The sequence below is a fragment of the Tetrao urogallus genome (assembly GCF_951394365.1).
Source record: "Tetrao urogallus genome assembly, chromosome: 21".
NCBI lineage: Eukaryota > Metazoa > Chordata > Aves > Galliformes > Phasianidae > Tetrao > Tetrao urogallus.
In genome coordinates, this window is record NC_136834.1 from 4761730 (window position 1) to 4778227 (window position 16498).

General features: G+C 53.5%; 1 protein-coding gene across 1 annotated transcript; it reads right to left on the reverse strand.

Moving 5' to 3' along the window:
* Positions 1-6860: 6860 nt before the first annotated feature.
* On the reverse strand, positions 6861-12626 carry TMEM240 (transmembrane protein 240; the record flags this gene model as incomplete). Its single annotated transcript, XM_079545637.1, has 4 exons — positions 6861-7009; positions 7499-7707; positions 12206-12312; positions 12570-12626. The coding sequence occupies 4 exons, from the start codon at positions 12624-12626 to the stop codon at positions 6861-6863; spliced, it is 522 nt and encodes a 173-aa protein (XP_079401763.1).
* Positions 12627-16498: the final 3872 nt, after the last annotated feature.

A 16498-nucleotide genomic window follows, 5' to 3' on the forward strand; every position in this document is an offset into this window, starting at 1 on the left:
GAAATAAGGCAGAAATAATGCTATTAAAGGACCCCCTTGCTCAAACATTGGTGGCTGTGTCAGTCTGTGTAACCTGTCCTATGAGAGAGGGCCAACTCCAAATCTTTTTCGGCCATTTGACACTGTTTTGGGATGTCCTGGTGACCCAGCTCTGCAAGACCCCTGGGGCTGTCCAAACCTTCTCCTCCCATGTATATAAATCCATCAGGTTTACATTCCACCAGAATTCCAACCTTTTTCCCCACGTCCTGCCCAGGGTGTGACTCCTCCCTGCTTGCATCTCTGCACAGCATCACTGCTCTCCTGTTGCCACGCATGGAGGGCTCTGGCACACAGGTGGCAGCGATGGGACTCTGGCTCCTGACTGCTGCCATGGAGCTGCTCTCACTCTGCATTGTCTTTCACTTGGTTTCTGCAACAGCAGAGAGATGTTCAGTCATCAAATCGTGGAGAGAAGCCTGTCTTGATCAGACGACATTTGGTCTGTGTGCAGGTCGGAAAACCTTGTGGTTTTTTTGCCCTGAGTTTGAACTGGATTTGAACTCTGTGCTTTGCGCCGAGTCCCCTCCTGTAACTACACAGCACGAGCACGTTTGTCTGACCCAAATCTGTGCCCTTGAGTACCTTGCTGAGCTTCTCTCCTCCGATAGGAATTGACAGCAGCCTCAGCTGTGCCCAATTCGCTGGTGGCTGCTGCCGAGCGCTGAGAGATGCACCCTGACTCGAGCCTGGGAGCACAGAGGGCAGCAGGGTCTGCTGGGGGCTGCAGCTGGCAGCATGGTGGGACAGCAGGGATGAGCAGTGCCCCTGGCTGCTGGCTTCTCTCAGCGTGGTTCTCTTCTGCTTTCCTCTGGTTGCCAAGAGAGAGAAAGAATGGGAGGATTTGAGGAGCTGCTGCTTTGTAGGGCCGCGTGTCCTGCAGCACCACTGCGTGCCCAGGCACCGTGTCTTGTCCTTATGCTGATTGCACTTCTGCTGCTACAAACAGCCAGGAGGAGAGCCCTACCCTAAAGCCAGGCAATGCAGTTGCTGTCTCAGCTCTTTTATTATACAATTCCTCCTTCAGATTACACTAGGTTCCTACAGGGTTGCACAGGCACCAGTGCTGGTGCTGCTGCTGATGCACACTTTGAGCTGTGCAGGTGTTGGTTGCCCCGAGGCTTCTCTTGCATGAGTGGAGCAGAAGAGCATCCCATGCTTTGGGAGCACTGAGGAGTCGGGATGTTGCACCGTGTAAAGTGAGGAATGGACAACTTGTTTTCCTTGGGTTCAGTCTTCCTAACCTGTTGTTTTTCTCTCTTCTCACTGCACTGGAGCAGTGCCATGGCTCTCCATTCCTCCAGCCTGAGGGAGGCAGTGTTTTTTTCCCAGGCAGTGTTTTGGGAGCTGGTGAGGTCAGTTCCAGCCAATCCCAATGGAAATCTCATGGTTTGGACCCAGTCCCCTCATGCTATGCTCAGTGGCATGGCTGCAGAGAACTTGGGCACTTTGCACGTAGCCTTGGCCAGCTTGGCACAGCGGTAGCTGTAGGTTTGGATATCCTGCTTTCCTCGGGGTTGACACCATGAACTTCTCCATCCCATCTCTCCCAACAGGGTTGGGTTTTGCCCTTGGCTCACGGGATGAGCACTGTCCCCATAGAGGTGGCACCCATGAGGGGATGGAGATGGAATGGCAACCCCAGGCTGAGGTTATCTCTCATCCCCTGGCACAGAGTGAATTATGAGCTAATAGCACTTTATTAAAACAGTGTTTTGTATTGGAGAGCAAATCCAAGAGCAGATGGATGAGCAAGTGATCCATCACTCCCCATCGCACCGCCGCCAGCTGAACCGCCTCCCCTGCGCTCTGTGTTACAGCTGGGAGGCAGATTTACAGCCTGGTCATCTGTCTGTCCTCACTGCCATCCTGCCCAGCATTTACTTTGTCACCGAACTGCTGTGCTCAGCATCTCTCCACCCTGCCTTGATGCAGAGGCTGGGAATGGCATGGCCCCCTTTCTCTCATTCCCAGCTCAGGGCTGAGCACAGCTGCCTCCCCCACCCCAATCCAGCCTCACTCTGATCCCAGCAGCATCGTTCAGTGCAAAGAGAATGGGGAGGGGGGGTGAGAAAAACCACTCGGATGCAAAACATGCAAAAAGAATATTTTACTGACAAACAGCAAAGGGTGGGCTTAGTTTCAGGAGCAGAACTGGTTACCTACTGTACAAACATATCGCTGGAAGGGAAGGAATGGCTGAATTAGGCTCGCTCGTTGACCCAAATAAAATCACAGTGTGCTTTTCCTGCTGCCTCCCCCACCACGTGCTCCGAGATGTCCCTCAGCTTGGGCACAGCAGCCCTAATGCCATCTGCACGGGCAGGTGTGTTTAATAGAAAATTGGCCATTATTGCTTTTCAACCACAGTAGGGACTGCTCTGGGCTTGGACTCGGAGCAGAGGGTAATCTCTCCCTCCGTTGTTATCAACTCAAGTTGTACCTCTCCTGTCTGATGCATGCAGAACGGGTTTGAATGCAGGAAAAAAAAAAAAAAAAGGAAGGATTAACAATCAGGGAAAGCAGCACCCTGGGGTCTGCCTTGTGTCCTCACTGCAGGGCAATCCCGGCAGGTTCCTCCTGTGCTGCACTGCCCTGCTCTCCTGTGCACTGCCCTATCGCTGGAAGACACGTCTGCTCCACCAGCGTACTCGGGGTGAATGCATTCTGGTCCAAAGGTCTTTCTCTTTCTGCTGAATGATAATGGAAGCACTTCTGGTCTTTCACCTCTAGAGATGCTCTGGGAGCTTCTGTTGGCTGTTTCTACCTTTGAAGCTCTCCCATCATAGAAGTGGGGGTGGGAAGGGTGGCATTGGAGTGGGACTGCCCGAGGGCTCTCCTGCCTGTGCCCTCCAAGATGGTACCCAAGGTAAGTGAGGGCTCCTGCTGTTTGCTCGTGCCTCCTGCAAACCAATATACTGGCTCGTGGGCTGAAGGGAAGCTTCAGCTCCCTATCACCCTCTGCACAGCTTTGTGTTTTGCACAATCTCTACATGGTTGAGGCTAGGGGGGACCTGGACCCAGCCCCTGCTCAAGCAGTGCTGCCTGGAGCAGGATGACCTCATCCTTCTCCCTCCAAAGAGAAGACTCCATAACCTCTGGGCAACCTGTGCCAGCACTCCAGCACCTACACCATGCACAAAGTGCTTCCTGATGCTCCATTGCCTGTGTCCCATCCCTGGCACCGCTGGGAAGAGCCTGGCTCTGTCCGCTTTGCTCCTTCCCTTCAAGTACTCATACAGATGGGTGAAATCCCCCTAATAGCCTTCTCTTCTCCTGGGAGATGCTCTGCTCCCTTCACCATCTCAGCAGCTCTTTAGAACCATTTGGGACTGGATATTCTCTTCTCCCAGCTGCGTGCAACTGGAAAATGAGGTAGAGAACAGCAGTGAGAGCCACCAAGACCACCCTGCCACGGTGTGAAACTTGGGATGTGGGTCTGGGCTCCCTTCCGGGCCTCCTACAGCACATGGCCACAGTGATTCCAGATAGGAAGCAACTGGACAAGACGGCCTTCATTAGCACATGGCTCTCCTACAAAGAAGGGACGCGGTAGGAACAGAGGAGGGCTGGCACAGGCTGGGTTCGATGTGCTTCTCTCGGGGAGAACGTTTCCAGCACCAATCCCAGCTCTGGAGGATCAGCAAGCACAGTTTGCAGAGCTGTCTCTGCTCTAAAAATAAGCCCTCCTGAGGCAGCACAACGTTCCTCCACCACCAAATGCTGCAGGAACCTCCCTCAGAGCATCTGGTGGCCGAGCACTGGGACACGGAGCACACTCCCACTCCTTGTCCAGCTCTGCACCCCACATCATCTATTCTGCAGTGCCGTGACCCTGTTGTGATTGCTCCTCCATGCCACCACTGCTTTTCTCCCCACCCAGACCCTTTTCACGAGGGGCAGTCGCTGGGTTTTGGGTGGTTGTTGTTGTTGTTGTGGTCTGGTTTGGTTTTGTTGGTTGTTTTGGGGATTTTTTTTTTGGAGGGGAGGAGGGGAAGACTGGATCAGAGAACAACAAACAAGTCAACAGTAGTACATCTCAGACAATGAACGAGGAGAAAACACCCCCACACCCAGACAGAAGCAAAACGAACACATGCACAGGGAAAGAAGACAGAGCAACAGCAGACTTCAAACAGCCAAACAGCAGCAGCCTCGTAGGGACAGAGCAACGAGCAACTGCAGTGCTGGGAATGCCCACCCCAAGCATGGAGCAATGGGCACATCCCATAGGGTCACATCTACAGGAGCTCCCTGGGTTCAAAAGAGCCAGCTGAGCTCAGGACAATGGAGCTTCGTGTCTCTCACATTCAGGTTGGAAAAGAACCCCTAAGATCACCCAGTCCAACTGCTGAGCTTGCCTGGCATTGCCCTTGCACAGACTGTGTCTCCTGGATAGTGGCCTTGCTGCGTGGAGAAGAGTTTTGCCCCTTATTTATTAAGGATAAGAACCAATAAGGATAGGAACCCTGCTGGCTCTGTGTGTCCTGCACTGCGAGAGAGGGGCTGCTTCCCATGGCTTCAAGAGCAGAGAATTGTTCCTAGTGAATTTAATTGCTCTGAGAGTATTTTCTTTTTTGTTTCGTGTTTTGACTGTGTGTAAACAAAAGTGAAAGCTCACGTGGTGATTGCTGCAGCCACAGCAGATTAGAAAACCTTCTGTTCTTAAGCCATGGGGATGTGCACCATGCAGGATTGGTTTTTTGTCTTCCAGAGCCTAACAGAATCCTGAAATCCCAGTGTGGATCAGACAATCAGCTGCCACCTCACCCTGTCCAGCTGCAAGGTTCCCAATTAATATTTCAAACCACAGCCAAATTTCAGAGAAGGGCAAAGCCAGTACGTTCAATTCTGAGTTGAGATCGCTGCTTTAAACCCCTTTTGTGAGAGGCACCAAGCAGAATGTTTATTTTAAAATGGGCTGTTTCTTTATTTGTTTATTTTCCCCCTTAACTTGTTCCAAAGGCTCGATATTTGTCCTCATCCCAGTGAAACTTTCTGCCCTGCAAAATGTCACCCCCCTCTTCAACTCAGAGCTGAATGGTCCCCACCTGTTCTACGTTACAGCTCAATTGATGTGCCAGAAATTGCACAAGGGCAACCAGAGCTTGGCCAGCCGCCCCCTGGCTCTGAGCCCATGGAGGTGGGCATCTTCTGTCCCTAGAGGCTGTGCCCCTATGGGCAAGCACAAAAAGGAGGCTGCAAAACCTCATGTCTTGGAAAGGAAACATGGCTCCCCGGATGCTAACAGGAGGCTGTGGGCATCACAGAAGTCCCTAATGACAGACAGTCAAGCAGACAGACACAAGTACAGACTGGGCAACTATTGAGGACCTGACAGAAACTGGGACTCCAAGACAAGAGGCAGTATGGGACAGCAAAGGTAGGAACTGGGGAGAGCAGCTGTGGTTGGCCCTTGGCCTGTTTTGGGGCTCATAAATAACAGAACTGGGCCTGGGCATAGGAAGCAACCAAAAGGCGAGGTGGAGAAGCCAGGGTTGGGAGGAGAAAAGCTGGGGGTCATGGTGCCATTTTCCCTTCTCTGACATTGCAACCAATAGGAGGCCATTGACAGAGTCAAGGAACCCACAGGAAAAAAAAAACCAACAGTCCTGCTACCGCTCAGCATCCTTTAGTTCTGGACATTTTCCCATATAAACACAAGCCTGCTCACCATGAAAGAAGGAACGAAGGAGCAACGGCAGCTGCAGGGCCACCACCTTCAGTTCTCAGCTCCTCCCTGGCTCACAACACAGCTCCCAGCCCAGCACATCCCTGCCCACGAGCATCGCTCCCGGCTGCTCTGCGGGACACGAAGGTCTCTGGGTATGGAGTGAGGCTTCAGACGCATCATAGCAACACTGAAACCCACAGCCTAAGCTGTGCCCAGCAGAAGCAAAACCAAAAAAACCCCCCACAGGAGCATCCATTGCTTTGACTTCAGCCCCTCCTGTCGCATCTGCTTTGGGAGATGAGTTTGGCTCAGGCCAAGCCCAGCTCACTGCAGTGCAATGGATCAGGGTACGAGCCAGGTGTAACACCTCTCTTCTCCACCCTCTCAACAGCAGCGAGGAGTAACAGCACCAGCCCCATCGCTTGGGCTGATCCCTCACAGAGCTGCTGCCCTGCTAGGAAGATTTCTCAGCTTGCTTAAGGCAGGTTTCAGTGTGCAGCAACACGAAGAACAAATCCATCACGCGTTCCTTCCCCCACAGTAATGCCCAAAAACACCAACCAAAGCAAAGGGTCGCTGCCCTTCCATCTGTCTGGCAGCAGCCCCTGTCCAAACCTACTACCATTCTAGCAACAGAAGTAACAGAGAAGAGCAAAATCAAACCAAAGGACCAAAGAAACGGGGGACTTCTAGCACTCGGATGAGAAACTGCATCTTCTTCATGTGCTCCCACCTCCATACCCTCAGCCAACATTCCCTGCAGGGCAGCTGGATGTGCAGGACAGCTGTGAATGCCAGGAAAAGGGGGGGTTGAAAGTATAATGCAAATCTCTTTTCTCGTTTTGTTTTTTTTTTTTTTTTCTTGTTGTTTTTGTCTGATTTTGGTTTGTTTGGTGTTTTTTTTTTTTACATATGTACACAAGTCTGACAATAAAACGTGGAACACAGTGCAATGTCTTGGCTGCGTAGCATCCAGGACTGGCTTAGTTGTGCATCGTGGTGTGCCACGGGGGACACACGGGATGGAGAAGTAAAATGATGTTCTCGCTGGCTTCCAGAGAGATGTAAAAGTAGGAGCTGTTCCCCCGGAAGAAGAGCAAAGTCCTCTTTAAAACCTCACTGCAGTCTCTGGAGGGGAAGGCGTTCCTCAGAGGTGCCGCGGGCTGGGATGCCCGTTATGGTACAGCTTCTGTTTGATGTGCACCATGTTCCCAGTCGCCTCCTCGTACTGCCTGTGGTGACGTTTTCTGAACTCCTTTAAGTTACAAAACTTTGGAATCCAAGACCAGGAATTGTCTGGAAGGCAGAAAGGAGAAGGGAGATATTACAGAGATGCCGAGACCTGCGCTCTCCTGCCTCATCTGCACTGCAGCCCTGCAGGCAAGGCCCTCTGCTTCACTTGGAAGGACCCTGCTCCAGAAGGGCACCGGGAGCTCAGCCAGGTGGCTCCTGGACGTCTCCAAGGATGGAGGCTGCACAGCCTCCCTGGGCAGCCAGTGCTACAACGCCCTCACCTAAAGGAGCAGCTCCATTCCTGGAGTGCAGCACAGAAAGCCAGCGTGCCAAAGCCATGCAGGCTGTACCTGAGCCTGCAACCAATGCGAGGCTCCTGGCTGCAAACCGGGGGTGCAGAGAAACCCAGGTTTCATCAGTACTCTGCTCAGACACACAGCCAGCACCCGGAGCAGAGCCCTCATCTCCATGCATAGACAATGTGGCAATGGCCAACATGGAGCCACCAGAGCCCACCATCTGGCCCAAGGATGTGCTGAGGGCCACACTTACCGTACCGCCGGCTGGTTCTCCAGGCTCGCACAGCGTAGTGGAGAACCCCATCCATCCACACCAGAAACCAGCTGATACAAAAACCCAGCAACAGTCCCAGCATCAGATCGATCTCTTGCTTGGTTACATTGTCAGTCACAAAGTAGTTCTCTGAGGAATCCACCACAGACTGATCCCCGTCATACGGAATGACGTAATGGACGTGGTGCCTGTCGTGGGGAACAGAAATGGGGAGAAGCATCAGTGGAGATGAGCAGGGCATGTTTTCCACCAGCATCTGTTTCCATGGCCAGGGGCTCTGAAGCCCTTATGACACCGCTGGGCTCAAAACCAGGAAGACAAAGAGCAAAGCACAGCACCCTGCAGCCCAGAGCTCATGTCGCGTTGCTGACACAGGCTGCCCGTGCTTGAACTCATCATCTGTAATGCAACAAACAACATTCGGGGCTGCGGCGGTCGCTCCCTGAGGTCAGAGGTCAGCCATGCCTCTGAGGATGCACCAGTTGCATATTTGGGTTGCATATGCAGGTTGATGGAGAGAAGATGTCCAAACAGTGTCACGAGTGATGCTCCGCTCGCAGGATCCTAGTGAAAACAGCCCTTGTCTTCATGAGGGCCAAACAGAGACCCATGTGGGCTCAGTGTGTCCCAAAAAGGGCAAATCCTGGAAGAGCTGTAGGCACTTTTCTGCTTTGGTTTGGCTTAGCAGGACAGAGTGGAGCCTCTGGGATGGGGTGGGGAAGAGGGGCAGCCCCCCGAAAGCCTTCTGGTGGCAGCTGAAGCCCTTGGGGACATGGCAGAAGAAATTCGGAGGCATCAGCACATCAGTATGGAGAATTATTAATAGAATGCAGAGGTCCTGGGTCCCCACTGCAGCCCTAGGGAGCTGGAAATTGGAACGTGGCCTGGATGGCTCTGGGAGCCAGATCCAGGGAGGGAAGGCATCACCTCTGAGCCTCCATGCCAGAGGCCAAGCCTTGTGCCCAGAAACACAGCCACATGCAGCCACTGGTGGTACCAAGCAGCAAAGAACTTGTGAGGTCCTGTTGGTGAGCACCAACTCCTGCACCCCTGAAGCAAGCAGGGATTGCATTCACTGCTTTGTCCCCAGCAAGGCAGCACCAGCTCAGATGAGACAGTGGCACAACAGGCTCAAGCACTCCTGCCCCTTCCCAGCCCTTGTGATGGGGACAGATCTCCCCCCCCTTAGCAAACCGTGCATGAAGCCCTGAGTGCAGCCGTGATGGAGCAGAGCCGTGGCCGGCACGCCTGGGATGCTCCCTACGGAGCTGCCCAAAGCGCTAATGTCCCTTCCAGTGACCTTGTGAGCCTGCTGGCTGCTGCAGCCCAGCCACAGCACCGGAGCCCTTCAAAAAGCACTGCTGTTTAGGATTTGGGAGAACAAAGCTTATCCTGTGCTGCTGGACAGCCCCGGGATGGGCACTGAGGTGCACCGATCCCAGGGGCTGCAGGAGGCGCAGAGCCTCTGTTCTGCATCTCTGCCTGACCTTGCAGCCTCTCCCCAAACGTGCCAAGCAGCTCAGCTCCTGGCACAGCCATGGCCAGCAAAGCTGGGCTGCAGCAACAGGGATGGCTCCATTGCAATGGTGAAAATGTCTTCCTGGGACCTTCCATGCTATAGCAGCTGCTGGGAGCCCAGGGAAGGCCTGGTGGTCTCCAGCACAAACAGTGAGCATCCTTGGCCTCCCAGTGTGTTCACAGAGGGTATGGAGGAATGGAGAATTAAGGATTTGTTCAGAGTGTTAAAAAAAGGAAGAAACGGAGCAAAAATGATGGGTTTTGGTGCTTGGCTTTTGCCACAGCATCTTTGCTTGGGAGGGACAAACTCACCCAAGGTCACCCAGAAGGTCGGTGCCAAGGAGAAGACCACAACCAGAGCTTCTGAGCTCCTCACCCTGTCCCAGGCAGGGAACTCCTGAGCCCCCGGGCTGTTTTGATGGGTCTGTGCTCCATGCAGGTGTCATCTGCTCTCCCCAGCTCACCCAGCCGCCACGGACGCCCTTTGGTGATTTTCCTTTGCATGACATCACCCAGCTCCTGATCTGCTGCCAGCCTGCTGCTTCCAGAGAGGACCCTTTCCTGGCTGGGACAGAGGCACCTGGAGTGGGGCAGTGTTTGTTTCTGCAGCCCTATGCAGCCCTGTGTCTCCTGCAGCAGGGACAGCCCAAGGAGGGGGACCAGAGGGGCTGTGGACAGCCTGGATAACTTCCATATTGGAGCCGGAGGGTGCCAGGGATCCAATCCAGCAGCAACATTCCTGCACTGCCATCAGCAGGAGCTCTCAGATGTAGCTCTCAGCCCTTCTACCTCCTGCAAGAAGGCAGATGCTGAGAGAGGAGCAGCCCCCATCTCCAGGTGCCAGGGCCAACCCTGCTGCTCTGCTGATGCTGTCCCTCCGTCCACCATCATTACACCAGCTTCCTTCCCACCCAGCTGGCAGGACTCTGCCCTCTGCTCCCCCACCAAACAGCCATCAGTGCAATTCAGATATGGCCACCTGTCCCAGAAGAGAAAGGCCATGAAGCAGCCGTGGCAGTTGCTGAATGCTTGGCACCACACAACCTCTCTCTGACCTCCTGTGGCCACAGCTCCCTACTGACAAACAAACCTACAAAGCACCCACCATGGCCACATCACACTTGTCCCAGTGCACTGCTACCTTGCTTCTGCCATCAAGTGCCAAGAGCTTTGGTCTGAAGCAGCCCTGCATAGTCAGGGTTCAGCAGCCCCTAGCAATGGGCTGCTTTGATTCCCCAGAATTCTCAACCCTAGCAACTCTCCTTACTCACAGCCAGTGCTCAGGAACATGGAAACCAGAGCAGAGTCTTCAGCTGCAGGAGACGAGAGCTCCACAGGGCAAGCGTTAGCAGAAGGTGTTTTAGGAGACAGCAGGCAGAGCATGCTCCTTTCACCTGTCCTGGGACCTCCATGCAAGGCATGGGCCATCACAGAGAGGCACAGGGGTTGGCACATCCCTTCCCCACCAGCCATGCAACCATGAGACCCCAACGAGGCACCCCAGGACAGGGCAGCCAGGAGCTGAAGCCTGAGCTCTTCCCTCAGTCTTGCACGCTGAACTGCAGGCAGTTCCTCTCTCCAAGGCTCCCTTTTGTTGCCAGCACAGTCAGAGCCCTTTGCCAGGACCCGGTGCCACCTTTCATAGCTCCAGGGTATGCCCTGCCTGGGCCACAGCTGTGTGCACGGGGCTGAGCCCAGAAAGCAGCTGCAAAGAGGATGAGGCACGTTTCATCATCCACCCCTTGAACCAGAGGGAGCACAGGGCACAAAAACCCTCACTCAGGAGTGAAGGCAGCTTTGTGTTTTGTTGGCAAGATCCATCTCTTGCACGTACCTAAGGCAACCAGTGAACTTCCACCTTTCGCTCCCTGTCATCTTGACAGTTTGGAAGCTGTGCTGTACACTTTCTAAGAAATGACCTGACTCCATCTGAGGACAGAGCCATGGCCCATCCATCTGCAGCCTTGCCCCCTCCTTGGGCTTGGGCAGAAGGAACGCGGCCACTGACACCAGCAGGACCTGGCAGTGTTAAAGTACATTACCAACAGCTGATTTTCACCACCACTGCATGCAAGCATGGCAAGCAAAAAGAATGGATTGAAGAGGCAGGGATGATTCTTAAACAAGCAAAAAACATCAAGAAGTCTCCAAAAAAATTACCCGAGAGAAAGAATCCCTGACAAATAGAATGAAAGGTGCTGTAGATGTTGCTTCCCAACTGGCAGTAGAGAAGTTGTGCCCAATGAACCAGGGTGTGGGGTCTGCTCTCAGATCGCTCTGGCCTGGCTCTGCTCAGCCCTGGAGGTACCTCCTTGCTACAGGAACCATAGGTCGAAGCAGGGTGGAGGGGATGAGCAGTGGCTTTGGATAAGGTTTGCACACCCCAAGGTGTGAAGGTTTGCTCAGCTCCCATCCGGGGCCACCAGAGGAAAGCAGTGGTTGGGAGGATGGAGAAAGTGGCCGGGGGTGGCAGTGGCCAGGGCTGCAGGACAGGGATCATGGAGAAAAGCAAAATTCACCTCCACAGCCAAAGCTCAGTTCCTCAGCATCACCCATGGAACAAGGAGCTGCATTTGGGGGAACCGAGCGCTGCCCAACAGCCGTGGCAGGAAACTGTGCAGCCCTAAACTTGCAAGCAGCAAAGACATCACCCAACGTCCCCCAGCGCCAGGCCTGCGCTCCGTGCAGCACCATGATGGCTCCGGAGAAAAGCCACTGAGAACTGGAAGCTGACTGACAATCACAGAGCCTCAAAGTGACACCGTCCTCAGCAGCAGCAGCACTCCATCCTGGGTGCAGGGCTGCCCAGACCCCGAGCCCTTCCATCCTCACCACCATCCAGCCTACAACTCCCCCCCCCCTTTCTCCCCAGGGAAAGCACGCAGCCCAGTGTCTGCGAAGGCAAAACACGGAGTGTTGGAATTCAATCCAAGTTCCTTTCCTCCCCAGGGCTGCCGGATGCCTGCACACATGCATGCACACAAAGGAAAATGGACTTGCAGGCCCACGGCAAACTCTTCTTGCAGAAAAACAAACCTACCCTTCCCCCCCCCCCCCCCCCCCCCATGTTGATGCTGAGACACGGCCAGAATGCAGACAGGGCCTCCTCCAGCCAGGTGGGGTGGAAGGGGCTGGGTCAGGTGAGCCCGGCGTCGCAGGTTAACTCACCTGCCACAGTTGCAGTGACAAACTCGGTCTTCCCCTCTCAGATGCGGTAGGATGTAATTGTGAAATCTGTCCAGCAACGCATTCATGTCCATCAAGCAAGCTATTGCCTGTAAGAGCCCATAACCAAGGCATCTGGTCAACTCTGGATGATGGAATAAAACATTGACTCCAGTTTGATTGCCAAAGACTGAAGCGGTCATATAGAAAATAATCGCTGGTGTTCCCCGGGGCAGACACACCGTGCACACACACACACCGAGCACACAGGGACGCGCGGGGCCGGGGAAGGGAAAAAGGGGGGGTTGGAGGGGGGGGAAGGGGGGGAGGTGGAATGGAGGGGAGGGAAATAAGCAAAATCTCTTACCATAACGATAGAGGCGCCCAGGATCATGAAAATCATGGTGTTTGCATTCATGGACATCAACGGGGAATCGGTAGCGATCGGCTCCGGCCGCCCCCAGCCCGCGATCTGCGAGCGGCGGCCGCGCTATTGCGCAGCGCGGAGCCCGGAGCGCATCGCGCTGCGCTGCGGCGGGGGGCGGTGGGGCGGCGGGGCGCCCCCCGCGCTCACACCCGCACTGCCCCGTGCCGGGCGCCTCGGGCTGCCCGCTGGGGGAGGGTTATGTTGTTATTTTGTAGATAGATATTATTATTATTATTATTATTATTTCCTAAGACGAAGGTGACAGGTAAGGATAAAAATAATATATATCTCTCTCTTAAAAATGGGATGAATACTCTAAAAAATGCGTTCCCTTCAAGGCTGTCGGCCGATGGAGGTGCGCCACGGCGGCTCCGGGAGCGGGCACACGGCACAGCCCCGCATGCAGCAACTGGAGAGTGAGCCAGCCGAGGCCGGGGGGAGGCTGGGGGAGGAGGAGGCAAGCCACAAAAATCACCCAGTCCGGGGGAGCCTCATTGCATCCTCTCTCCCGACCCTCCCCAAAATCAACCTCTCCCGATCGGCGGAAAAAAAAAAAAAAAAAAAAAAAAAAAATCCACCCAAAAAACAACACGCCTCCCCCCCCCCCCCCCCCCCGTCCTCCCCCTCCGCTGTTCCCCCCCTCCCCCCCTCCCGCCCCGGGGCAATGCCCGCAGCCCCTCGGGCTCCGGCTCCGGCTGGGCGGGCTGTGGGGGGCTGCTCCCCGCCGGGCCGGCCGCCCCCTCCCCTGCTCCCTCCCCTCCTTCCCTCCCTCCCATCCGCGGCCCTTTACCTAAGGCGGGGACGCGCTGCTCCGGGAGCGGCTCATCTCGAGCGGCAGCGCTGCAGACCTGCCCTTGCCGGGCTTCCCCCCGCCTGGCAGCCGCACGGTTTTCCCGAGCGGAGCCCCGGCAGCGGCGCTTGGCCGCATTTCCAGTCCCGCACCATCCCCACCCCGCCCTTCCTCCCTCCCGGGTCTTCCCCGCTCCCATCCCGGCCCGAACGCGGTCCCGATGCTCTCCCTGCCGCCCCGCAGCCGCGGGGGTCCCGGCCCGGCCCCGCATCTCCGCATTCCCACCCCGCGACGATGCGGGTGAGCAGAAATGCCACGAAGTCCCACGTCCTAGCATCTCTCGAGCCCACGATCCGAGGGAAGGTCGTGCTCTGGATTCTCGCATGGTTTTACATCGTCGAGTTGTGGGCCACGTTTGGGTTCGTCCTGCAAAAAAAATAGCTCGGTGAACAGGTAACAACTTTTGTTTGGCTTGGTCGGTCGTGCCGTTAAACCATGCGATAGGGATGGGCAGCAGCCACAGCACATCACTCAAGGTTATCATCACCTTGTTGGCACTCGGGGCCACCGTTTGCTGCTTCGAGGGTTTGCATTCTTGCATCTTTTGTTTTCCTTCAGCTCCCCAGGCCACGATCAGCCTCCTTATGTAATGACTTGTGTTATATAAACTCCATTCTTCAAGGAACAGTCATTAACCTACTACTGGGCATTGGAAATACCAAAATACTGTCACACAATTAAAATCACTAAACGGTGCCCTCAAATTAGAGCACAGATTGCATTGCAGATGATTTTTTTTTTTTAATGAAACCACACATGTGAAGCATTTGCTAAGCCAGGCTCTCCGTGCACAGACCCCATTACACCCAGCTTTGCTCCCACCCATGGTACAGAATCTCCCAAGGCTCAGCACCCAGCAGTGGGAGATGGGACTCCAGGCATTCCCATTCCTTTCAGTGCTCCCATGCTGGTCCCAGCACTTGTTTTCCCAACACCTTCACCTAAGTTCCCACGTGCAATAGAAATCAAAGTTGGAGCTGGATAGTCTGCCTAGCTGGGCTGTAACTCATTGATCCTCAGCTTGGTGCATCCAGCAGCACTGAGGGCTGAGGAAGGGCTGTCCTGCACCACACACAGCCCAACAGCATCACCTGGGTGAAAGAAAAGCAGAATCGACTCATAAAAACGGCTTGGGGTGGATGGGATCTTAAAGATCATCCAGTTCCGACCCGATGGGAAAGCAGAGCAGAGCTGAAAGCTCTCTTTCAGAGTAGAAATCTCCTATCAACCAAACCAAAGAAGCGCATTGTGCCCACCAGGCACAACCCAAAGAGCTCTGTATAGAATGAGTTCAGCTGAAAATAGAAAACATTTCCAGACACAGAAACAAAGAGCGAAGGCTTCAGTCCTGATGCTGCACAGAGAACTCTGCTCCAGACACTCAGCACCATGCTTGCTTGAAATACATCTTTAAAGGGATCAACTGAAGCAGTTCAGTCCCTACAGAACCCTTCTCCTCCCCGGGCTGTGTGGATCCCCATGGCAACAAGCTGTGGCATCAGACAACGGAGCAGAAAAGCAGAGGAGGCTGAATGAAATCCTTCTCAGAGCCTCCTGAAACAAACCAGGACAGGACAAACCCATACAAACCCACCCTGCACACCGTATGGGAGCTGCTGCTTCGACTCCCCATCCCAAAGCATTCTGCTCTCTTTATTCATTCTCTGCAGGATTTTTCCTCTTTTTTTTTTTCACAGCTAAGAAAAGCAGTGCAAGTGTTTGAGGGATACAAAACATCCCTGCACCCCGTGCACGATGCTCTGACCCATTTGGGCACTGGCCAGAACGCTGAGTGAGCCAGCAGGTTGTGGCTTTCGCATGGGGTGGCTGAAAGGAACGGGCAGGGATGCCCAGGATCCCTTTGGGATCAACTGACTTTGAGACGAGCAACTTCAAAGAGCAGCATCACCCTAAAAATCAGAGCCAACCCCCAGCATTGGCTTCAGGCACAGGGAAATCAGCATCTTTCCAAAGCACTGAGCCTTCCCTTGAGCTGCCAGAGGGCAGTGAGAAGGCAGGCGCGAAGCCAGGAGCCCAAGCTCCATTTCATGCCACTTCACTTCTGGCACATTTAAGTTGTCTCCACTTCTCAAAGCACTAAAGAACACACAGACTTCACTTGCTCCAAATCCTTCACGGCTCCCTTTAACAAAACAGCGTTTAAGATCTCCTCTTGCCTTTAAGCAACAGCGATTTACCACTCGCACTGGAAATGTCTGTAATTTGGTCTGTCTTCACTTTTAAGTTGGTGCTTTTAATTCCTACCAGTTTGCACAAAGAGCTTTTGCTCTGCTCACATGTACATAGTCAGCATCTGGATTGCAGGCTGTGACAAACACGTTTATTATTGCTGTATGTGCAGAGAATATTTCCATTCAAAAGACATTTCAGTTAACAAAGCTTCAAACCATTTCTATTAACAGCGGAGTTTGCAGTTTCTCCCCTTCCTCCTTATAGAGGACATATATACAGTTGGGCCCTGACAGCTACAGTTCCACCCTTATATTTCAGTCTCACATACAGTCATTCAAAAGCAATGAAGACCCGAAAAAGATTTAGTGGAGGTGCCCTAATTCACGTGGAGAAAGCAGTTCGGTTGGGTTCAACACAGGATCAACAACCAAGGGAATGTGCCCAAACACCAGGGCCTCCAAGCCAGGCCCAGAGCAGCTCTTCCAGCTCCCGTCCAGACCTTGCAGAGCACTCACAGCTTGTTTGGCTTCTATTTCAGAAACAGACAGACTTGCAGGTTTTTCATTTTTATTGGATGCTTCCAATCTTATATCTAATAATATACAGATAACTCATTTGTCATCGCTCCATTCATATCTTCACATAGTTCAGCCATTCTGTCACATTAAAATAATAAAAAAAAAAGAAAGCACAACTGAAATAAAATAAATTTTTAAGCTGGAAAAATACATTATAAACTTATATTCAAGAAATACTCTCTTTATAATTAAAAGCCTACTCGTAACAATTGAAGTAGGATTTAAAGGAAATCTTGATTTTCATTTTT